General features: G+C 50.1%; 1 protein-coding gene across 1 annotated transcript in view; it reads right to left on the reverse strand.

Annotated features, from left to right (window-relative positions):
- GRHL2 (grainyhead like transcription factor 2) overlaps positions 1-25705 on the reverse strand; it is a 213684-nt gene that overhangs the window by 32185 nt on the left and 155794 nt on the right. Inside the window, exons 10-12 of the mRNA XM_075353034.1 lie at positions 22393-22483; positions 4617-4756; positions 1329-1360 (exon numbers count right to left, since the gene is read on the reverse strand). Of these exons, the coding sequence (XP_075209149.1) occupies positions 1329-1360; positions 4617-4756; positions 22393-22483 (263 nt within the window). The remainder of the gene's footprint in view (positions 1-1328; positions 1361-4616; positions 4757-22392; positions 22484-25705) is intronic.

A 25705-nucleotide genomic window follows, 5' to 3' on the forward strand; every position in this document is an offset into this window, starting at 1 on the left:
TCCCAGGAATAGGAAAGAGGGCCACACTCCTCATTCTGGTCTACGCAAGTGTGCAGCCGAGCTGCTGCTCGGATCCGGATCCGCGGTGGCTCAAGGGGTCTCCGGACCCGGCGGTCGCGCGGCCACTTGATGAAGGGGGGCTATGTACCGTGGGATTAGAAGTTCGCGACGCCACCCACGGTGCGTGGTAAGATAGGGTACCACCGCTGCTGTTAGGGACACCCGGTGGCGGTGGTAAGGCAGCAAGATGTTTAACTCCTCCGTGAGTAGGGTTTTTTTGCCCCGGGAGCTCGGTGATGGTGGTGAAGGAGTGCCGTTGGGAAGTAGGGGGTTACTGCGTACTTACTCAGTCCAGGACTACTGACACTGACACTGACACCTTGTAAACCAGAATTCTGAGCACCGCTGCTGCAGGGAGGGAGCACGCGTGGATCCGTGCCCCTTGGTGTTGCTTGTTAGCCTGTGACCTTTTCCGTGGCACCTTTGTCACTAGTTGGACCCTATAGTGTGGAACTAGTCGGGTCCCGCTCACCCGTATGACTAACGGAGTGAGCTTGCTCTCAGGGTTCACGCTCGGGATTTTCTGGACTGTATTTGGGAAAGTCCTATCCCATCGGTGTGCTAGTACCCTGATTTTGAAGCGGGTGAGGGATGAATCCTGAAGACTTCACCGCCGTCGGGTAAATTACTGGGCTGCGTGAAGGTACTTCCCGGCCTAGGGTCCACGTACCCCATTGTGCCCTAGCCCCTGCCCGGAGATGGCTCAAGGTCGCCGGCTGCCATCCTCGGCAGATCCGTGCCCATTGACACGATCCCCTGCGACCGGGGTTCCAGCTCCTACCAGATCCAGACCAACGTCTGACACCTAGTACTGAGGAGCCCAGCTCCCAACCTGTGACCTCTCTTCTCAAGAGTCACCTCACAACTCCCCTGTTTTGACACTTCTCACCTCCCCTCACCAACCCCTCAAGTGGGTGACCCTATTCCCTTAAGGCCCCCCAATGGCGTGTCTGGTGGGTGTGGTGCAAAGTGTTACTAGGATGCTAGGATTTTGACTGGCTTGGCTCTTAGCAACACCAACAGACAGGGATCCGTAACCAAGGAGGATGCGGATACTGTGCAGAAGGGCAGATTACACAATACCCTGTGACGACCTGATAGGCCAGGGTGTCACATAAGTATTTGAAGAGCCAAGGGATCCCTTATTTATGATATACAGAGGTCCAATAGTTTGTAACCCCAAACTGTCAGATACTTATGACAGACTGTGGAAATCTAAAAGGCTCATTTAATAATAAGTAATGATACATTTAGACTATATCTCTTACCCTTCAATTTCATCTTCTGTATTGTAGAAAACCTGCAAAGGAAGAAACAGATTATAAAAAACTCAAAAAACTCCTTCCCATTATCACAGCTTATCAGCGATATAAAGGACACCCATCTTCATTGCCTTTAAAAGGAGCGCAGTTCTCATTGGTGTAACATTACCTGGGACTGATTATTAGATTAGCACTGAACACTAAATAGAAAATGAATGTTATAGGAGGAAATCATAGAAAACAAAAAAGGTTTCCAAAAGTTTCCTCAGTTGAGTGTAAATAAATTTAGCAGTTTACAACTACCTAATACCATTTTATACATACATGTTTTCTGTAAATGAGTACAAACAACTTTGAAGCAGTACTGGAAACACCAGGGAACTTAGGTAAGAGGAGGCTGCTCACACTGCTGTCCACACAGTCTACCTGATCTAATACTAGAGATACCAAGGATGCTGATGTAAAAAGGGGCCTTTCACACTGTGTCGACTTGGTCTTTCTTGTCTAATACTGGAAATACCAGGGTGCTGAGGTAAGAAGAGGTTGCTTACATTGCTGTCCACACAGTCTACCTGATCTAATACTAGAGATACCAAGGATGCTGAGGTAAGATGAGGCTGCTCAAAAAACTGCTGTCCACCCTGTTTTTCCAATATAATACTAGATATAGAAGGGGTGTTGAGGTAATAAGAAGCTGTTCCCACTGCTGCTTAACCCGTCTCTGATCTAATACTGGAGATGCCATGGAAGCTGAGGTAGAAAGAGGCTGTGCACACTCCTGTCCACCATGTCTTTCTGTGCTAATACTGGAGATGCCAGGGGTGCTGATGTAAGAAGAGGCTGCTCACACTGCTGTCCACCCTTGTCTATCTGGTCTAGTACAGGAAATCCCAGGATGCTGAGGTAAACAGTGGCTGCTCACACTGCTGTCCACCCAGTCTACCTGATCTAATACTAAAGATACCAAGGATGCTGAGGTAAGAAAAGGCTTCTCACACTGCTGTCCACACTGTTTTATTAATCTAATACTAGAGATACCAGGGAGCGGAGGTAAAAATAAGCTGGTCGCACTGCTTTCCACCCTGTCTATTTGATCTAAAGGGTACTTTACATGCTGCGATATCGGTACCGATATCACCAGCGAGCGTACCTGCCCCCGTTGTGTGACACGGGCAAATTGCTGCCAGTGTCGCACAACATCGCTTACACCCGTCACACTACTTACCTGCCTAGCGACGTTGCTGTGACCGGAGAACCGCCTCCTTTCTAAGGGGGCGGCTCGTTCGGCGTCACAGCGACATCTCTAAGTGCCAATAGCAGAAGAGGGGCGGAGATGAGCGGGCCAAACATCTCGCCCAGCTCCTTCCTTCCTCATTGCCGGCAGGACACAGGTATGGTGAGTTTCCTCGTTCCTGCGGTGTCACACGTAGCGATTTGTGCTGCCGCAGGAACGACAACCTCGCTACTCACCCGTGAATGATTTTTGGTGTTGGAGCGACCTCTCCAATACCAACAATTTTTAGCTCTTTTGCGATCGTTTTAGGTCGCTCAGAGGTGTTAGATGCTGCGATGTCGCCAACGACGCCGGATGTCCGTCACAAACACCTTGACCCCGACGATATATCGTTAGCGATGTCGCAGCGTGTAAAGCACCCTTAATACTAGAGATACCAAATGATACTTATGTAAGAATGAGCGTCTCACACTGCTGTACTCCCTGTCATTCTGATCTAATACTAGAGATATAATACTAATGCTAGAGGGGTGCTGAGGTAAGAAGAAGCTGCTCACGCTGCTGTTCACCCTTGTCTGTGTGGTCTAGTACTGGAAATATCAGGGTGCTAAAGTAAGAAAAGGCTGTTGACACTGCTGTCCTCACTTCCTTTCTTATCAAATACTGGAAATACTAGGGGTGCTGAGGTAAGATGAGGCTGTTCACACTACTGTCTATCATTTTTTTCTAATTAACACTACAGATAAGGTAAGAAAGTAAAATGGTAAGAAAAAGATGCTCACATTGCTTTCCATCAAGTCTTTCTGATCGAATACTGGAGGTGTGCTGAGGAACGAAGTGGCTGCTCACATTGCTGTCTACCCTGTCTAGCTTGTCTAATATTGGAGGTACCAAGGTGCTGCATTTCACTTTCTGCTACCATGTGGTCTATGATGGGATTCTGTTCCCAGTTTTCTATCCTAAAAACAGGATGATTGTGGATCTATGGCCACCTCTTTGCACCTTGCCGCAAATGGTGGGACATGGGAGCCCTGTTCTTGGGATAATTGTGCATGCTCTGCTGTGAACTCACCCACAAGAGGAGTACACACATGAAGGATTAGGGGTACTTTGCACGTTGCGACATCGCTAGCATCGGCTAGCGATGCAGAGTGCGATAGTACCCGCCCCCGTCGCACATGCAATATCGTATGATAGCTGCTTTAGCGAACATTATCGCTACGGCAGCTTCACACACACTTACCTGCCCTGCGACCCGCCTCCTTCCTAAGGGGGCGGGTTGTGCGGCGTCACAGCGACGTCACACGGCAGGTGGCCAATAGAAGCGGAGGGGCGGAGATGAGCGGGACGTAAACATCCCACCCACCTCCTTCCTTCCGCATAGTCGGTGGAGGCAGGTAAGGAGATGTTCCTCGCTCCTGCGGCTTCATACACAGCGATGTGTGCTGCCGCAGAAACGAGAAACAACATGATATCTCCTATTGGTGCGACATTATGAAAATGACCGCCGCTACACAGATCACCGATTTTTTACGCTTTTGCGATTTATCGGCACATCTAGGCTTTACACGTTGCGACGTCGTTACCGGTGCCGGATGTGCGTCACTTTCGATTTGACCCAGACGATATCGCAGTAGTGATGTCGCAGCGTGCACAGTACCCCTTAGAGTCAGGAAAATTTTGTCCGCAGTAATTTTGGAACTCCTATGGAAGAAAATAGAGATAATTTTCTCTATGTGTGCATTGATGGGTGTAAGTTTCATAGGTAGGATTGCATCTCTCTCTAGAACAGGACCTATCAGGCTATGTCCATAGGATATACCATAAATGTCTATAATGGGAATAATCTTTTCAACTGAATGGAGGAAGGGGATTCACAAGTCTACAATTGCTCCCAGGCATTTCTAGGCAGTCTTTGCAGAAGGTTTTCATTTTGCAATATTCATCTATTGATAGAAGAAGCCAATTTATATAAAGTGCAATTTAGCATAAAATATCTGCCTGCCCCCGTGGGGACCTCATTATATTACTACTCTCTAAAGAACATGGATATCAAATACCTGTCCGGTCCTTTGTAAGTTTCCAAAGTGAACATCTGGGATGAAGAGGACGGGCTGGGATTCCAGGTCAGACATTGTTTTGAAGAAGGTGATATCACTTTTCTTCTGCAGCGGCAAAGCTGATAATTTGGAATCAGATGCTAGATAAGAAATGACAAGAGGATAGGGTCAGAAGGATGGAAAAATAAATCACATACAACTCATCACCAGTCTGTAAATGCAGTGGAAAAAATAAATAAATCAGATTTTGCCTCAAATCTATGGTGAATCTGTAATAACGGCATTATAAAAGCAAGGCATATTAATAATAAAGGAGTTGCAAGAGTTAAATTTGTTGCATATTTTAGCAGATTTTCCTTATGCATTGAAAAAAGTGAAATGTGCAGAGTAAATCCATAGTTTTAATTGATCAGCTGCAAATGTAAAAGTTGCACATATCTGCTTCTGTCTTGTATGCAGTATAGGAGGTGGTCGGATCACCCCACTCCTGCGATGTATACATCATGTATATTAAAGCTAATGTTTTATTGCTGCTGTTAATACGTATGGCTGGAGATGTAGCAGAGCTGAAGCAGTGCAGGGATCAGCGCCCTCTAGCGACCGACAGTTTTAAGTGTTTTTATTACATATTGTATTTTAGTGCATAATGTGTAATTTGTCATGTGTGACTAATGTATAACTGTATAGTGTAAAGCATAGGAACGTTAAGTAGGATATAAGATAGATAGAGTTTGTTAGTAATCGTAAGAGTATGTGCAGGTATAGCAGGGCCAGAGATAGATACCTAGGGGGGCATGGTGGCTCAGTGGTTAGCACTGCAGCCTTGCAGCGCTGGGGTCCTGGGTTGAAATCCCACCAAGGACAACATTTGCAAGGAGTTTGTATGTTCTCCCCGTGTTTGAGTGGGTTTCCACCGGGTATTCCGGTTTCCTCCCACACCCCAAAAACATACTGATAGGGAACCTAGATTGTGAGCCCCAATGGGGGACAGTGTTGCTATTGTATGTAAAGCGCTGTAGAATTAAACAGCACTATATAAATGAATAAATATTATTATATAACCTGGGAGACTTGGAACACAGAAGGAGGAGTGACAGAGAGTGGGATAGTCAGACAGGCCAGGAAGGAAGGGAGTTCTGCAGCGAGTTTCCTGAGGTGTGGACGTGCTCTGGTGTGGGCTCCGTCCTGCAACCGGGAAGTCTCTTCCGATGTGTCTTGAGCCTAAAGGTACCGTCACACTAAGCGACATCGCTAGCAACATCGCTGCTGAGTCACGGTATTTGTGACGCAACAGTGAGCTTGCTAGCGATGTTGCGGTGTGTGACATCCAGCAACAACCTGGCCCCTGCTGTGAGGTTGCCGGTCGTTGCTGAATGTCCTGGACCATTTTTTAGTTGTTGCTCTCCCGCTGTGAAGCACACATTGCTGTGTGTGACCGCGAGAGAGCAACGAACTGAATGTGCAGGGAGCAGGAGCCGGCTTCTGCTGACGCTGGAAACCAAGGTAAATATCGGGTAACCAAGCAAAGGCTTTACTTGGTTACTCGATATTTACCTTGGTTACTAGCATCCGCAGCTTCTTGAAGCCGGCTTCCTGCTCACATAGCCAAGGTACACATCAGGTAACTATAAGCAAAGCGCTTTGCTTAGTAACCCGATGTGTACTATGGTTACGAAGAACAGCGTTGTTACACTGGTCGCTGGAGGTTGATCTCTGATCGCTGTGGAGATCTGCCCGTTGGACAGCTCACCAGCGACCATGTAGCGACGCTCCAGTGATCCCTGCCAGGTCAGATCGCTGGTGGGATCGCTGGAGAGTCGCTTAGTCCCCTTTCACATTGCGTTTTACCTTCCGCTCACAGATCCCGTCGGAGCATCCGTCCGAACCGCCCCTCCCCCACTCTGCAGTGTGTGTTCTGGATGCATGCGCCCAACAGGGCCATTCACTGCTATGGAGCATACTGCGTTAGCGTGTGCTCTATGTTGTGCCATTTTTTGCACATATACGTTTCTGCAGACGGACACCCGAACGTAGTCCACCTACGTTCGGGTGTCCGTCTGCAGAAACGTATATATATGCACAAAATGGCACAAAACAGAGCACACGCTAACGCAGTACGCTCCATAGCAGTGAATGGCCCTGTCGGGCGCATGCGTCTGGAACACGCTTGGCAGAGTGGGTGAGGGGCGGTTCGGACGGATCCTCCGACGGGACCTGTGAGCGGAAGGTAAAACGCAATGTGAAAGGAGCCTTAGTGTGATGGTACCTTAAGGCTCCCCTCGTGTTGGGCTACCTTGACACCATCCAAGGTGTTGAAGGATACGGGAAGCCTCAAAGATAAGAAACGGGGAAAAGTGCAGGTTTGGACTCATTCACTGGACGGCGAGGGCTAGACAGGAAAAGTAACCAAGCAGAACATCAGCAGCAGAATGGGATTGTATGTCCATGTCTGTCCAGAAAACTGGAGGTAAAATAAAGTGTTTGTTGTTGTGTTGCAAGGAATTTCTCAGTGTGACGTGTACTTCTGCTATGTCCCCGATAGTGACCAGCAGTGGGGTGACGGACGTACCCCTGAAGACTCAAGTAACCGTTGCACCCCCCAGCTGGGGCGGAACAAATGTACCAGTTCAAACTAATGTAGGGGAGTAGAGCCCTATCGGCCATCACCTGGTTCCCCCTTACAGCAACACAAGGATGAGATTGTTTTCAAATGTCATTTGCTTTGCTGTTACTCCAATACCAAGCTCATTTTTATTGCCTAGAAAATTCAGATAGAAAATCGTATCAACCTTGTGAGAACATACCCATATAGTCCTATACCAGATGCAACTCTTAAAAAGCTTCACGGACTCACTTATATTTGTGGCCCTCAATCAATATTTATAATAAAAGTTAATATTTTCATAGGATCAAATCTATATTCCCCACTCAAAGGAGCATAACAGGAAAAAAGGGAATTTTGTTTACTTACCGTAAATTCCTTTTCTTCTAGCTCCTATTGGGAGACCCAGACAATTGGGTGTATACCTTCTGCCTCTGGAGGCCACACAAAGTATTACACTTTTAAAAAAAGTGTAACCCCTCCCCTCTGCCTATACACCCTCCCGTGGAGCACGGGCTCCTCAGTTTGGTGCAAAAGCAGGAAGGAGAAAACTTATAAGTTGGTCTAGGGTAAATTCAATCCGAAGGATGTTCGGAGAACTGAAGACCATGAACCCAAAGAACAAATCAACATCAACAACATGTGTACACAAAAGAACAACCAGCCCGAAGGGCACAGGGGCGGGTGCTGGGTATCCCAATAGGAGCTAGAAGAAAAGGAATTTACGGTAAGTAAACAAAATTCCCTTTTTCTTTGTCGCTCCATTGGGAGACCCAGACAATTGGGACGTCTAAGAGCAGTCCCTGGGTGGGTAAAGCAATACCTCAATAAAAAGAGCCGAAAACGGCCCCCTCTTACAGGTGGGCAACCGCCGCCTGGAGGACTCGCCTACCTAGACTGGCGTCTGCCGAAGCATAGGTATGCACTTGATAGTGCTTCGTGAAAGTGTGCAGACTAGACCACATAGCTGCCTGACACACCTGCTGAGCCGTCGCCCGGTGCCGCAATGCCCAAGACGCACCTACGGCTCTGGTAGAATGGGCTTTCAACCCTGAAGGGAGCAGAAGCCCAGAAGTACGGTAGGCCTCGAGAATCGATTCCTTGATCCACCGAGCCAAGGTGGACTTGGAGGCCTGAGATCCCTTACGCTGGCCAGCGACAAGGACAAAGAGCGCGTCTGAACGGCGCAGGGGCGCCGTGCGAGACACGTAGACCCAGAGTGCTCTCACTAGATCCAAAGAGTGCAAATCCTTTTCACACTGGTGAATTGGATTAGGGCAAAAGGAAGGCAAGGAGATATCCTGATTTAGATGAAAAGGGGATACCACCTTAGGGAGAAATTCCGGGACAGGACGCAGAACCACCTTATCCTGGTGGAAAACCAGGAAGGGAGCTTTGCATGACAGCGCTGCAAGCTCAGACACTCTGCGAAGTGATGTGACTGCCACCAGGAAGGCCACCTTCTGAGAAAGACGGGAGAGAGAGACATCCCGCAGCGGCTCAAAATGCGGCTTTTGAAGAGCCGTCAGGACCCTGTTAAGATCCCAAGGTTCCAACGGACGTTTGTAAGGTGGAACCATGTGGCAAACCCCCTGCAGGAACGTGCGGACCTGCGGAAGCCTGGCTAGACGCGTTTGAAAAAACACGGAGAGCCCCGACACTTGGCCCTTGAGAGAGCCGAGGGACAAACCCTTGTCCATTCCAGATTGTAGGAATGAAAGAAATGTGGGTAATGCAAACGGCCAGGGAGTAAAACCGTTATCAGAGCACCAGGATAAGAAGATTTGCCAAGTCCTGTGATAGATCTTGGCGGACGTTGGTTTCCTGGCTTGTCTCATGGTGGCAATGACATCCTGAGATAACCCTGAAGACGCTAGGAGCCAGGACTCAATGGCCACGCAGTCAGGTTGAGGGCCACAGAATTCAGATGGAAAAACGGGCCTTGTGACAGCAAGTCTGGGAGGTCTGGAAGTGCCCACGGTTGACCCACCGTGAGATGCCACAGATCCGGATACCACGACCGCCTCGGCCAGTCTGGAGTGACGAGAATGGTGCGACGGCATTCGGACCGGATCTTGCGTAGTACCCTGGGCAGCATCGCCAGAGGGGGAAACACGTATGGCAGTCGAAACTGCGACCAATCCTGGACCAAAGCGTCCGCTGCCAATGCTCTGTGATCCTGAGACCGTGCCAAGAAGGCCGGGACATTGTTGTTGTGTCATGACGCCATGAGATCGACGTCCGGCGTTCCCCAGCGGCGACAGATCTCTCGAAACACGTCTGGGTGAAGAGACCATTCCCCCGCGTCCATGCCCTGACGACTGAGAAAATCTGCTTCCCAGTTTTCTACGCCCGGGATGTGAACTGCGGAGATGGTGGAGTCTGTGTCTTCCACCCACTGCAGAATCCGCCGGACTTCCTGGAAGGCTTGACGACTGCGAGTGCCGCCTTGGTGGTTGATGTAGGCGACGGCAGTGGCGTTGTCCGACTGGATTCGGATCTGCCTGCCCTCCAGCCACCGATGGAAAGCCAATAGGGCTAGATATACTGCCCTTATCTCCAGGATATTGATCTGAAGGGACGATTCTATTGGAGTCCAGGTTCCTTGAGCCCTGTGGTGGAGAAAAACCGCTCCCCAACCTGACAGGCTCGCGTCCGTGGTGACCACGGCCCAGGTTGGGGGTAGGAAGGATTTTCCCCGGGCCAGAGATGTGGGTAGGAGCCACCACTGAAGTGATGTTTTGGTTGCGAGGGAAAGAGAGCTGTTCTTGTCGAGGGAAGCAGCACTCTTGTCCCATTTGCGAAGAATGTCCCATTGGAGTGGCCGTAGATGGAATTGCGCGAACGGCACTGCCTCCGTAGCTGCAACCATCTTCCCCAGGAAGTGCATGAGGCGCCTTAAGGGGTGTGACTGACTCCGAAGAAGTGACTGCACCCCCGCCTGCAGAGAAAGCTGTTTGTCCCGCGGTAGCATGACTAACGCTGGCTGGGTATGAAATTCCATCCCGAGGTAAGTCAGTGATTGGGTCGGCGTCAACTTGGATTTCGGGAAATTGATGATCCACCCGAACTGCTGGAGAGTCGCCAGAGTGACGGTAAGACTTCGTTGACACGCCACCAGAGAAGGGGCCCTGACTAGGAGATCGTCCAAGTAAGGGATCACTCAGTGGCCCTGAGAGTGGAGGACCGCCACGACGGATGCCATGACTTTGGTGAAAACCCGTGGGGCTGTCGCCAGGCCGAAAGGCAATGCCACGAACTGGAGGTGTTCGTCCCCGATGGCAAAACGCAGGAAACGTTGATGTTCGGGTGCGATCGGCACATGGAGATAAACATCTTTGATGTCGATCGATGCTAGGAAGTCTCCTTGTGACATCGAGGCGATGACCGAGCGGAGAGATTCCATCCGAAACCGTCTGGTTCTCACATGTCTGTTGAGCAGCTTGAGGTCCAGAACGGGACGAAATGACCCGTCCTTTTTTGGCACCACGAACAAGTTGGAGTAAAATCCGCGACCACGTTCCTGAAGGGGAATGGGAATCACAACTCCCTCTATCTTTAGAGCGTCCACTGCCTGAAAAAGTGCGTCGGCCTGTGCGGGGGGTGGGGAGGTTCGGAAGAAACGAGCCGCAGGACGAGAGTTGAACTCTATCCTGTAACCATGAGACAGAATGTCTCTCACCCATCGGTCTTGAACGTGTGGCCACCAGGCGTCGCCAAAGCGGGAGAGCCTGCCACCGATCGAGGATGTGGTTAGATGAGGCCGAGAGTCATGTGGAGGCCGTCTTGGAGGCAGTGCCTCCCGCGGCCTTTTGGGGGCGTGACTTGGACCGCCATGCATAGGAGTTCCTCTGGCCTTTCTCCGGCCGGTTGGACGACGAGGATTGGGTCTTGGCGGAGGGACGAAAGGACCGAAACCTCGATTGGATTTTTCTCTGCTGAGGTCTCTGAGGTTTGGACTGGGGTAAGGAGGAGTCCTTTCCCGAGGATTCCTTAATAATCTCATCCAACCGTTCGCCAAACAAACGGTCGCCAGAAAAAGGCAAACCAGTTAAGAACCTTTTAGAAGCAGAGTCTGCTTTCCATTCGCGCAGCCACATGGCCCTGCGGACTGCCACGGAGTTAGCGGATGCCACAGCCGTACGGCTAGCGGAGTCCAGGACGGCGTTCATGGCGTAGGACGAAAATGCTGATGCCTGAGAGGTCAAGGAAGAAACCTGCGGAGCAGAATTCCGTGTGATGGCATTAATCTCAGTCAGACATGCCGAGATAGCTTGGAGAGCCCACACGGCCGCAAAGGCCGGGGCGAAAGACGCGCCCGTGGCCTCATAAATAGACTTCACCAAGAGCTCTATCTGTCTGTCAGTGGCATCCTTCAGGGATGCGCCATTGGCAACAGACAACGGACCTAGCAGCCAATCTAGAGACTGGAGGATCCACCTTGGGAGAGTGTGCCCAGCCCTTAACGACTTCAGGTGAAAAGGGGTAACGCGTGTCAGTGTGCCGTTTAGCAAAGCGCTTGTCCGGGACCGCTCTGGGCTTCTGGACAGCGTCCCTGATGTTAGAGTGATCAAAAAACGTATTGCGCGTACGTTTGGGGAATCGAAATTGGTGTTTCTCCTGCTGAGAAGCCGGCTCCTCTGCAGGAGGAGGTGGGGGTGAGAGATCCAGCACCTGGTTGATGGACGAGATAAGATCATTTACCAAGGCGTCCCCCTCAGGGGCATCAAGGTTAAGGGTAAAGTCAGGGTCAGAGCCCTGAGTTCCCACGTCCGCCTCGTCTTTCTGAGAGTCATCAAGCTGGGATCCAGAGCAGCGTGAGGAGGCCGGGGAAGAGTCCAAGCGAGGCCGCTTAGCCGGCCTGGGGCTGCGATCCGGGCAGGAGTCCTCCACCTGGGACCTAGAGGCTATCCTGGGAGCGCGCAGCGGCGCGGACAGAGAGGGGCCTGGAGGAGACAAACTAACAGGGGCCGGGGCCTGTGAAGGGCCCGGTCTGGACTGCAAAGCCTCAAGGAGCTTAGATGACCATTTGTCCATAGACTGTGCAATGGATTGAGAAAGTGACTGGGAGAGTGTCGCAGCGAAAGAGGCCAATGACGGTGACTCTGTCCCTGCAGACTGCTCAGGGGGAGCCGGGGGATCTACATGAGCCGAGGGGCCCACAAGTGCCCGAGGCTCCGGCTGAGCAAGCGTGGCAGGAGTCGAGCATTGATCACAGTGGGGGTAGGTGGATCCCACAGGCAACATAGCCCCACAAGAGGTACAGGCCGCGAAAAAAGTCTGTGCCTTAGTAGCTTTGCTCCTTGTGGACGACATGCTGTTGTCTCCTAGGAGAGTGACCACTGAGGTTATATGGGAAAAGGGTATACAGCCTTTCCAAACAGATATATATATATCTATATATATATCGGCACCCTAGGGGGACCAACACCGGGTGACCGGTGTGGCTTACCAACCGCTAACGAGCGGAGTGTGTCCTCCAGATTCCCTGTTGTGGGTCCCCAAGAGCTGCAGAGCTTTGCCACTGAGTAGCATACACCGGCAGAATGCTAAAAATGGCTGCCGGAGCTCTCAGGGGGGTGTGGAGCCGAGGGCGGCGCCAGCAAAGAGCGGGAATCTGGAGTCCCCAAGTGGTCAATGAGGGTGGGGGGAGACATGCAAAGATGCTCCAGCCCTCAGAGCCGACATCACGTCGGTAATCCCGCCCTAACCCCTGACAGGCAGGCCCGGGGGCGGGATTTTGCTCGACTAGGCCGCGGCGAAGCCGGGGACTAAATTTAAGGCCGTGCCCGACAAGCAGGCACAGCCGGCGCGGAAGTCCGCCGGAAAAAACTACGGACGGAACTACCGCGGCTTCCGGGGAGAAGGAGCGACCTCCCTCCCTGTACAGTCCACACATGGGGACACAGAGTACCTTCCAGTTGCAGGGCCCGGTCCCTGGGGGTGAAGAAGCTCCGGACCGGCAGGTTCTACCAGGGGCTGCGGATGGAGCACGGTCCCAGCACGTGGATGACCGCTTAGGATCCCACTTCTCCCAGAGCCGCATAAGGGATGGTGAAGGAGACGGCATGTGGCTCCAGCCTCTGTACCCGCAATGAGTACCTCAACCTTAACAACACCGCCAACATAGTGGGATGAGAAGGGAACATGCCGGGGACCCCATCGGGGTCCTCTTTTCTTCCATCCGTCATAACTATGTATGAGAATGCATGAGTGGATGTGTAAGACCTGTTAACATTTACATATATAGGTTAGAAGACTGTGAACTTTTCCTTGTTATGCTGCCACCTGCTGTCAAAACAAAGAACAGCGGGCACAAACCCCTGCTGCTTGATTTACTTGGTACAGTCCTGAACAGGATGTGAGGAGGAGCTAGTTTTGTTTGGTAGCTGTTTATGCTGAGGTGTGTGTGTTCGGACGTGCTGAAGAAGGCAAGGCCGCATTCTGCCCTGCTGAACAAGGTCCAAGTACCTGAGTGTTGCGTGACATCTCCCCAAGACACAGATCCAAGAAAGGCTGGATGTGGAGCGAGGAGCCAGACAGCACGGGCAAATTACAGAGACGGGACAAAGACTGAACTTTAGAGGTGTCTGCCGGCGGAATACGGGCCCCAACGGTGACGAGGTACCCCACGCTGAAACCTGCAGTTAAGTGTGCACACTACTTTTAGTTAGGGACAGATAGGAAAAGACTCTGCACTGTGTTATGCAAGTAAGGTAACAAGGACCCTGCGGTTTTCTTTGCTTAATAAGGATTTTTGTGTTTTGCTTTTGGGAGTACAATCTGAGGCTTCCCACCCTTGACAAGCTATTCAAAGTGGTTGTATGTATATTACATTATATCTACTGCTGTGCACATTCCCGCTTTTCTCTCCCTCCTTTCCCGCACTATTCCTCCACCTGTGTTGTGCAATATGTTATTAAATTTGCATTGATTAACCCCCGTGGTTCCGTGCAGTCCTTGCGTTTCTCGTTACCTGCAGGTTATTACATTTGGCGTAGTCGGCAGGATACGCAGGCTGGTACGGAACAATGGACGGACAGGGGGGTGTCGCTGATGGGGGTGTCGCTGATGGAGGTGTTCTAATACAACCTGATTGGGGAATACCAGCAAGACAGCTGTCCCTGGGGGCTATGCTGACCCATATACCAAAATTTACTGGCAACAATGACTGGGCGCAGAGAGTGAGGGGCATGTTGAGAGTAGCAGGAGTGACTGCAGAAAATCAAGGGGAGATATTGCTGATTGCCCTTGAAGGCCATGCTCAAGAGACTATTTTATTGCGCCCTGAGAGTGAACGAAAGACGTTAGAGCAGGTGGTGAAGATTCTTGAGAGAGTGTATGGTGGGAAACCAGAAGCAGGTGATTTACAGGCGCAACTGTTCTACAGGCTGCAGGGTGAAGAAGAAGGTCTGCCACAGTATGCAAATGCACTCCAGAGAATAATGAGACAAATGCTTCCAGCAGAGCCAGAGCTAGCACAAACCCCCGGTTATGCTGACCGTACCCTGCGAGATCAATTCCTCCGCGGATTACATAACCCCAAGATCAAAGGTGCCCTCCGTGAACGGCTCAGGGTAGAAAAAAAAACTAACTTTCCAGGAAATATTGGAAGAAGCAGTCTCCCGCGCACAAACTGAAAATTGCGACCCGCAGAACGCCTGGGGAGAAGTTTGTATGCATAAGATAGTCCCGGGTGAGAAAAACCGAGAACCGAGCCAACTTGAGGCTAAAGTCGATCAGTTACAAGAGACTGTTACTGCTCTACAAGAGTTGCTGAAGAATATGCAAGCCCCGGCGTCAGAAGTAAGAACGACAACACCGCGGCCAAATACCCGCACGCATAGCTATCAAGAAGAGAGGGGACAGATCGAGCAGAGACGATCGAGACCCGCTGGAGAGTACCAGTGTTGGAACTGTGGAAATCAGAACCATTTATTCCGACACTGTCCGGAGAGGAAGACGTCTCAAGAAAGACCGCCGTTAAACTAGTGCCTCCCTCCATGGATGGGCACATGGCGGGGAGACCAGCTGAGCTTAGAGAAAACCAACGCCCTGAAGATATAGCAGCCAGCACGCCGACGATCATGGCCGAATTTGAAGGGAAAGAAGTAAGATGCTTGATGGATACTGGGTCCCAAGTGACCACCATGCCAGAACAGTTCTTCTACCAACATTTTGGACAAACTGTATCCATTGACAAAGGGGCACATATCAAACTGAGGGCTGCAAACAATCTTCCCATTCCGGTTGTAGGGGTCGTGTGGATGAACATACGTGCATGTGGCCAGAACTTAGGCAAAAAAGGGATTGTGTTAACGGAGGGCCGGTACGACAGAGAGGTGCCGGCTATCGTGGGTATGAACGTCCTGAAAGAATTAGACCAGTTGCTCTTCAACAAGGGGGGCTGTGATTACTGGAAGACGACAGTTGCTAACAGGCCCGCCCAAAAGGTCTTCCAACACCTTATCCGTGCCTGAGGACTGTGGAGGAATGGTGGGAGCCGCTACCCGGTGGGGAGGGTTCGAGTTCCAAGACAGACAACAATTACTCTACCTCCACATCGTGAGACAGTCCTCACCTTGCCAGTTGGAGCCCACCGTACAATCGAGGGGATGGAGGTGTTGGTGGAGCCTTACCGTGGTGAAGAGAACGGAGATGAACCGTTGGTGGCTCGCACTTTAGCAACAGTAAGAAATGGAAGAGACCCTTTCCGTTGCGTGAACACCGGTGAACAGGCCTACACCTTGACCTCGGGAGTTGTTCTGGCCCATGTCTACCTGGCGCCTGAAGAGGTGGCGAACGCAGAATCGATTGAATTGCAGCCCATGGCAGGGGAAGCCTGGACTTGGGCTGTTTCTATGGAAAGAAAAGAGAAACCCACTGATCAGTGGAACAGTCGCGTCATCTTAGGGCAGATGGGAGTGGACCTGAGCCCCTTCGCTTCGGAGCAAGCCCAAGCCATAGAAGCCTTTATTTGGGAGAATCAAGCCACGTTCTCCCGTCACGCAGAAGATTTTGGCTGTACTGACAAGATTCAGCACGAAATACCCACTGGAGATGCCCCACCGATCAGGGAAAGGTACAGACAAATACCCACAAAGTACTACCAAGAGGTAAAAGAGCTCTTGGCGCAGATGCTGAAGAGCGGGGTGGTAAGAGAAAGTCAGAGTCCATGGGCTGCCCCAATCGTGCTGGTCAAGAAAAAGGATGGGTCTACCCGCTTCTGTGTTGACTACCGCAAGCTTAATGGATGCACGGTTCGTGATTCCTACCCTCTGCCCCGGATAGAGGAGTCCCTGTCGGCGCTGGGAAAGGCACGTTACTTCTCCTCCCTTGATCTGGCCAGCGGATATTGGCAGGTCCCTGTGGCAGAGAAAGACAAGGCCAAGACCGCATTTATTGTACCCATGGGACTCTTCGAGTTCAATCGCATGCCGTTTGGACTAAATAATGCCCCAGGAACTTTTCAGCGCCTCATGGAAAGTTGCCTTGGAGACATGAACTTCGAGGCCACTTTGGTTTACCTGGATGACATAGTAGTGTATTCTGCAACTTTCGAAAAACATCTAGAAAACCTGGGTCAAGTGTTTCAGCGGTTACGGGCCCATGGGCTTAAACTGAAACCACAAAAATGCCGGATCTTTCAGGAAGAGATTGAATATCTCGGACACAAGGAGTCAGAAGCCGGCGTACAGCCCTCCGATGGGAAAGTGAGAGCAGTGCTACAATGGCCCACACCCAGCACAGTGCGGGAGGTTCGAGCTTTCCTGGGGCTAGCCGGATATTACCGTCGCTTTATCAAAGATTTCGCGAAGGAGGCAGAACCTTTGCACGAATTGCTCCGAGGGACTGGGAAAGGACCAAAAGCGCAGAAAATTTGCTGGGGACCAAGACAAGCAGAAGCCTTACACCGATTGAAAGAGGCCTTGGTTAGCGCCCCTGTGCTTGCCTATGCAGACTATAACCTCCCTTTTCGGTTGTATACAGACGCAAGCCTCTACGGCCTGGGTGCAGTACTGGCCCAGGTACAGAATGGTACTGAACGGGTGATTGCATATGGAAGTCGGACGTTACGGGAAGCCGAGTGCAACCCCGAGAATTATAGTTCCTTTCGGCTGGAGTTACTGGCGCTAGTATGGGCAATAACCGAAAGGTTCTCGGAATATCTCACGGGAGCCCAAATTGAAGTCTATACGGATAATAATCCCCTGGCTCACATCTCCACCGCCAAACTGGGAGCAATGGAACAGAGGTGGCTGGCACGACTCTCCAGATACAATTATCATGTGCAGTACCGCTCCAAGCATGAAAATCAGAATGCGGATGCCCTTTCTCGTGTTACCACCGAAGCCCCAGTGGAGGAGAGAGATGAACAGTTGGAGGAAGACGAAATTCCGGACTTCAGTAAATTCACCGCTCAAGTGGTAGAGGCTCGTATGCTGGAAATTACGTCGGGCACGACATCACGCCTGCTTGGCCAAACCAGAGAGGAATGGGTGAAAATCCAGTCATCTGACCCAGAACTGCTTCAAGTGAAAGAGTGGGTGATCCAGCAGCGCAAGCCTAGAAAGGAAATACAGGCCACGCTGTCGCACGTGGCCCTCCAGATTCTCAGCCAGTGGGATAAGCTGTCGGTGCAGGAAGGGATGCTGTATCGGAAGGTGCACCTAGCTACAGAGTTGGAAGTACGGTGGCAAGTAGTGATACCCCAGAAGATGGCAGTACCATTGGCCCGAGAGGCGCATGAGAAGGGAGCCCATTTCGGACCGGACAAGACTTACCAGTGGTTGCAAAGAATAGTATACTGTCCTCAGATGCTTCGGGCAGTAGAGAAGGCCTGTAAACTGTGCCGTTCCTGTGAGTTAAGTAAAGCTCCCCCACAGCGAGCACCAGTACAGACTATTGCAACCAAAGAGCCATTGGAAGTACTCATGATCGATTATCTGAAGATTGGTCACTCCCACCGGAGCTATCAGTTCTGCCTTGTGATGACAGATCACTTCTCCAAATTTGCGGTGGTGACGCCCACCAGAGATCAGACGGCTGAATCAGCTGCTCGAGCCATCAGTGATGACTTTATCCAGGTGTACGGCTGCCCTAAAAGAATACATTCCGACCAAGGGGCTTGCTTTCAGGGCGGTGTCATGAGAGAGCTGCAAAGGATTTACGGAATGCAGAAGTCAAGGATTACGCCTTATCATCCACAGGGCAACGGAGCCTGCGAGAGATTTAACCGGACCCTCCTACAAATGCTACGCACGTTAGAGGATGATCGTAAGAATCACTGGCCCGGCTATCTCGCAGAACTCGTGTGGGCGTACAATAATCGTGTCCACTCCACCACTGGGTACACCCCATACGTACTACTGTTTGGAAGAGCCGGAAGAGGCATTGAAGAGCTGAACCTAGCTCCCCCCGAGATCAGTGAAGGTCAGAGTGTGGGTTCCTGGGTTGACTGTCACCGTCGACAGCTGGAGACTATCCATCGAATTGTCACCAAGCGGCTGCAAGAAAAGACACATCCACAGCGGAAACCTGTGTGTGAAACCCCGTTCTTGCCAGGGGACCGAGTACTAGTTGCAGAGAAGCACCCGAGATACAAGTTGAGCGAGCGCTGGAAAACAGAGCCTTACATTGTGATCAGAAGAATCTCGCCCCACGGATCAGTATACGAAGTGAGAGGCGAGCAAAGAGGCAGCACCCTCATCCTGCATCGCAATATGCTGAGGCCCTGCTATTCAGAAGACAGGACCAGACAAAGTACCTCGGAGACTGTGCCCATGCCCGTTCCTGTTACACTCGAAGAGGGCTCTGACGATGAAGAATGGTGGCGGGCCCCGACCAACCCAGCAGACTGGGAGAGATCCACGCCCCCATCCGTTCAAGACACAGGTGCCACTCCTGCAGAGCAGGAGTCACCAATCGCCAGAGATGGGGACGAGAATACTGTACTCCCTGATACGGCGCCGACGTCTGGTGACTTAGCCGTAGTACCACGCCGGACTGAGCGGGCTAATGCTGGTATTCCCCCTGATCGGTACTTGGCAGATGAATTTGTGTGTTCTGTCACTGGATCCTGTTTTAAGACATTGGCTCCCAAGCAACAGGTTGTGAAGCAGGGCAGGAGTTGCCACCGTGTGCCCCTGTGCAGAGCGCCTCAGGAGAGTATCGGCCGGGACGGCCGAGGTTAAAGAGGGGGGGAAATGTAAGACCTGTTAACATTTACATATATAGGTTAGAAGACTGTGAACTTTTCCTTGTTATGCTGCCACCTGCTGTCAAAACAATGAACAGCGGGCACAAACCCCTGCTGCTTGATTTACTTGGTACAGTTCTGAACAGGATGTGAGGAGGAGCTAGTTTTGTTTGGTAGCTGTTTATGCTGAGGTGTGTGTGTTCGGACGTGCTGAAGAAGGCAAGGCCGCATTCTGCCCTGCTGAACAAGGTCCAAGTACCTGAGTGTTGCGTGACATCTCCCCAAGACACAGATCCAAGAAAGGCTGGATGTGGAGCGAGGAGCCAGACAGCACGGGCAAATTACAGAGACGGGACAAAGACTGAACTTTAGAGGTGTCTGCCGGCGGAATACGGGCCCCAACGGTGACGAGGTACCCCACGCTGAAACCTGCAGTTAAGTGTGCACACTACTTTTAGTTAGGGACAGATAGGAAAAGACTCTGCACTGTGTTATGCAAGTAAGGTAACAAGGACCCTGCGGGTTTTTTTGCTTAATAAGGATTTTTGTGTTTTGCTTTTGGGAGTACAATCTGAGGCTTCCCACCCTTGACAAGCTATTCAAAGTGGTTGTATGTATATTACATTATATCTACTGCTGTGCACATTCCCGCTTTTCTCTCCCTCCTTTCCCGCACTATTCCTCCACCTGTGTTGTGCAATATGTTATTAAATTTGCATTGATTAACCCCCGTGGTTCCGTGCAGTCCTTGCGTATCCCGTTACCTGCAGGTTATTACAGATGTGTGCCTCCTTCCACACAAAGCATAAAACTGAGGAGCCCGTGATCCACGGGAGGGTGTATAGGCAGAGGGGAGGGGTTACACTTTTTTAAAAGTGTAATACTTTGTGTGGCGTCTAGAGGCAGAAGCTATACACCCAATTGTCTGGGTCTCCCAATGGAGCGACAAAGAAAACTGATATATTGTATTATGGCTAGGATACATTCTGGAGAGATCAAGACACAGGGATTTAAAAAACACCAAATGTAGAAGTCAGTCAGTGCCTCCTCAGGGTCTCCACCAGGCTTAAAAGGAGTATTCTTAAGTTGTCTCATGAGCGGCTCCGAGCTCTGCAATCTCTCCTTACTTCCTGTGTCTTGGGGGGGGGGGGAGGTCTTCCTCCTTGAGTGACAGTTCTGGTAAGCGGCGTTATTCTACTACTAAACATTAATGGTCTGTCACTGCTTGTTCTGAGTGTACAGTGTTACTATTATTTTTACATAAAGAGATAACAAGGCATTTGAACAAGAACACACCTGAAAAAAATAAGAGCAATGATTAAAACTGCTGTGGAAATGATTCGCTCCAGAGCTATGAGGTACTCGGTCCCGGGAGATGTACTACTGGGATGTGTCACTGGGTGGCCGTTGCCCGATTCCGTGACCCTGGGGGTCGCTTTAAAAAGGGGTTATGCACAGGGGAATGTTTAATAAAGTTTGTTGTGACGCCACTTGCGGGTTGCGGTTATGGAGATAGAACCGCAGCTGCACAGTCTCTCCGCTGGGGCTGATGTTGACGGCAGCCTGGATGTTGGGCCCTCCGCAAGTAGGGCCAGGGCCCCAGGGGGTAGGTGATGGAGTTAGGCGCGGAAAGAAGGTAGGCCACACAAGGGATTGCAGGGTAAGTGGTTCTCTTTACTCACAGCAGTTGGATGGCTGGTACCTGGAGGAAGGCTGGTGCTCACCACTGGTCCCCTTAGTCCCAGTGCCAGTTTGGTGACCTGGTGGCTTCTTTCCCCTGCACCTTTCTCAAATTGGTGGTTCCCCGTGGCTCGAAGCATCTGGGGGTCCCCTCCTGTTTGTCTCTCAGTCTCTAGTCCGTACGGCGGCAGTGTGAACCCTGTAGGGTCGGTGTTCCGTTCCGGTCCCTTGTTCTCCCATCACTGCTGGTGCCCCCAGACTTCTAAGGTCAGTGAGGTCCTGGATGGTCCCCTCACTGTGCAGATTTTATCAGGTCTGCCTGGAGCGTTTGCCTAACCTAGGGCTCTGTACCCAGTCGGTGCTATGGTTCCGGGAGTACTCCACCGGCAACCCCACGCCTGGGCCCTCTGGTCACCGTTACAATCTCCTGTCAGTGCGGTTACATCCGTCTCCTCTCACTTCCACTTACTAACTGTCTAACTGTCTGTCCTCTCCCACGTGGGAAAAAATGGGATTGTAATGTGTTTTGCTGTTACCGGCACTGATTTTCCAGGTCCCTGGGGGTAGGCCCTGCATCTTTGACAGGATGCAGTACCTTGTAGTGCCCTGATGGCTTCAGGGGCGCTACAGAAACTGCTGGTATAGGGCTACACTAGGGCTTGCTATTTTTTTATTCAGCAGGACTGATAAGAGCCCTGTCAGCCGCTTTGAGGGAGGTGTGCAGACAGCTGCTGAATAGAAATTAAAGGGTTAGAAAGAGCTGACAGGTATGTTAGTAGTTAACTCTTCCCCTGGAATATTATTACTGTACACACTTGGAAAGGCTTTGGTGGTCAAGCTACATGGAAACAAGCTGTACACTATGTAAGATAAAAGTCAATTGTATACTTGCTTATGTTTATACTGTTTATCTCACTAATACATTTTAATAAAAATATAAATTAAACGCTTAAAAACTTTTCTTAGAGGTTTTTTTTTTTTAAAGAGAACCTGTGATTGCAGCCAGATATATCTTATGTTTCTTGGCTGGCTAGTCCAATGCAGTCTCCAGTGTCTTTTCCTTGCTTTGCTCCATTTGACTGGTCTCTCCCTATGTGTCTACATAGGGAGAGACTTCTCAGTCAGTCCACTGGATTGGACTAGTCATCCAAGACACATTGTCCTCATTTCAGAATAAAACACGTGATGTTCATGAATCTGATCACAGGTTCCCTTTAAATCTTGAGTAAAAGATCAAAAGTATAATGATTATTGTCTGCCAGTAAGTCAGTTTTTTGATTCATTTTGTCACCTACAATTATTTGTGGACTGAGTTTGTGCCGGCTGACTTTTTCCTTTTTTTCGGTTTTGCTTCCGCTCCTCATCTCGGATTTTTCTCTCTGCTCCCTAAAAACATAAAATAAAGAAAAGCAAATTTAAAATACAAAATTACATCAAACAGAATCGAAGTAAAATCTGTGAGGAAACCGGCAACACATGTTCCCCTGTAGAGCGACCATATGAAAAATTAAAAGGGTTATTCCCATCTCCAAGATCCTATCCCAATATGTAGTAGGTGTAATAATAATATTAGCAAATACCTCCAATTATAAATGTAGTATAATTGTCCTGATTAGCTATGTCACTTACCTCATGTGCAGGGCATTGCAGGACCTTAGGTAGCCCTGGTTATGACCATTCACTCACTATATGCATGGTCGTAACCATGGATACCTAAGGTCCTGCAATGCCCTGCATATGAGGTAAGGGATATAGTGAATCAGAAAAACTATACCACATTTCTAATTGGAGGTATTTTCTAATATTCTTATTATACCTACTATATATTGGGATAGGATCTTGGAGATGGGAATAGCCCATTAAGCATTATACATTCACCATCAAAACCAATAAGCTGTCTATATGCCAGGTCCTCCAGAGATAAAGAAACTTTGTAGTTGCTCCTTACACTTGCTAATGATTAAGATCCTAATGAACTGGAAATTCTAAACTAAGGTATTTGACCATGGGTTTCCACACTAGATACCCCTTCAATGCCACTTTCACATGGCCCCTTAATGCAGGCCATGTGGGGTCCATATACAGTGAGATTGGACAAGTCAACATTTTTAGAACCTTCCTTCGAGAAGGGGGTCATCTACAATTGATAACCAAAGCTTTGGTTAAGTCATCAATATTACATCAGTGGCAATATGGCCATTCGGCTCTTTGAATGCACCATGGTGCCCGCGTCACTGTTCACTAGGCACAATTCCAAGCCTGACATGGGCCAGTGTAAATTTATGAAGGTAAAGTGATGCATCCATGGTCAGTCGGTTCCAGAAGTCTGACCAAGTAAAAGGGAATATATCATCTTACCACAAAATGACTCACCGTTTAAAAGGAGATATCTGGGATTTTTGTATTTTTTTCTTATGGGGATAAGAACTTACAGAAAGTTGCTAACTATCTGCCTGTCCTGCCCGGCGCCAATCTCTGAACGGGCAAAGACGGCTCCTGCCGGTGATTCTGAGGCCTACGTTGATGTCACATTGACAGAGCAGCTCCTCCTGTTCCGCTCTGCTCTGTTGACAGAGCATTTCCGCTAATCTCATGCTGATTGATGGCCTAATGGCGGGGAGTCAGCTATCAATCAGTAGGACGTTAGCAGCAATCCTCTGTCAGCAGAGCAAACCGGAAGAGGAGGAGCTGCTCTGTTGATGTTAATCGCTGACAGGTGCAGTCTATGACCGTTGTGAGTCAGCAGAGATCAGTGCCGGACAGAACAGGAAGGTAATTAGTGACTACCTGCCCGTGAGTTCTTAGCCCCATAACAAGAAACAAAAAAAGTACATTAGTCCTGTCAAAGACCCTGTTGACTTGTTTTGAAGTATTTTACAAGAATACTCTTATCAGGGCTGTGACCAGATTTTTATTTTCACTTTACTGAGATGACATTGGAGGAGATGGAAGAAAAGTATTAATCCGCACTGCCAGAAGAAGATCACTGAAGATCAATGGGGATTAAGGGGTGCTTCACACATAGCGAGATCGCTACCGAAATCGCTGCTACGGCACGGTTTTGGTGACGCAAAAGTGACCTCATTAGCGATCTCGCTGTGTGTGACACTGAGCAGCGATCTGGCCCCTGCTGCGAGATCGCTGCTCGTTACACACAGCCCTGGTTCGTTTTCTTCAAAGCCGCTCTCCCGCTGTGACACACAGATCGCTGTGTGTGACAGCGAGAGAGCGACGAAATGAAGCGAGCAGGGAGCAGGAGCCGGCATCTGGCAGCTGTGGTAAGCTGTAACCAGGGTAAACATCGGGTAACCAAGGTGGTTACCCGATATTTACCTTAGTTACCAGCCTCCGCAGCTCTCACGCTGCCTGTGCTGCCGGCTCCGGCTCTCTGCACATGTAGCTGCAGTACACATCGGGTTAATTAACCCGATGTGTACTGTAGCTAGGAGAGCAAGGAGCCAGCGCTAAGCAGTGTGCGCGGCTCCCTGCTCTCTGCACATGTAGCTGCAGTACACATCGGGTTAATTAACCCGATGTGTACTGTAGCTAGGAGAGCAAGGAGCCAGCGCTAAGCAGTGTGCGCGGCTCCCTGCTCTCGCGGTTATGATCGCTGCTTCGGCTGCTGTGTTTGACAGCTAAGCAGCGATCATAACAGCGACTTACAAGGTGCCGTAACAGCGATCTCGTTGTCGCTGTCGCTTAGTGTGAACCAGCCCTTAGACATTGGATTTTATTGTTCTATATATTGATATGTGGCCTTTATGAATATATTACATATGTAAGGAGATGCAGAATTCAAATGGAAGTAAACATTGCCATCTTCTGGTCAAAGGTATTAAGAGCAAACAGGAACTAAAGAGTTGAGTGTGTGTCTCCTCAAGGGACGTGTTTACAAGAGACTCAGGGTGAGGTGACATGTGTGTCATAGTTACTAAATATAAAAGGCCTGACCAAGAAGAGTGTGTGTTGCTACTAGAACATGTGCCAGAAAAGGTTGTGCGGCAGCAAAGGGGGCTTAGAACCAACATTGCTGCAGAAGTGCACAGGAGCAGTTGGATTTCAGAAAGGGCCTGATGTAAACCAGCGCCAGCAGAAGACCATGATCTATGCCAGTAGAAGAATCCTTACCGGTGCCAGTAGAAGACCTTGATCTATGCCAGTAAGCGACTGCAATTCAAGCAAGTAGAAGAACCCTTACCAGTAGTAGACCGTGATCTATGCCAGTAGAATGACGTTACATATGCCAGTAGAAGAACCCTGACCAGCACCAGTAGAAGACCATGATCTATGCCAGTAGAAGTCTGTAATCTACGCCAGTAGAAGCCTGTGACCTGCATCACTGGAAGATCTGTGATCACCACCAGTAGAAGGTTGTGACCCGATCCAAACTGGGCCCAAGACCAAGAGACGACCCGGTTGTAGCAGAGAACCATTTTCCTTGGACTGTTGCTTCTTGGGCGGACATTGAGTGGAGACTGAGGCCATGCTTCAGAGCACGTAGGCAGCCAGCAGGTAAAAAGTACACAGAGATCCCCCAACTTGGACTTGTGGCCTAGCGTATAGTCTCCAATCTCGTTAAGGCCTGTGCACTGTTTAGTATTGTTTAGT

This window comes from Anomaloglossus baeobatrachus, chromosome 6 (genome assembly GCF_048569485.1).
Source record: "Anomaloglossus baeobatrachus isolate aAnoBae1 chromosome 6, aAnoBae1.hap1, whole genome shotgun sequence".
NCBI classification, from domain to species: domain Eukaryota; kingdom Metazoa; phylum Chordata; class Amphibia; order Anura; family Aromobatidae; genus Anomaloglossus; species Anomaloglossus baeobatrachus.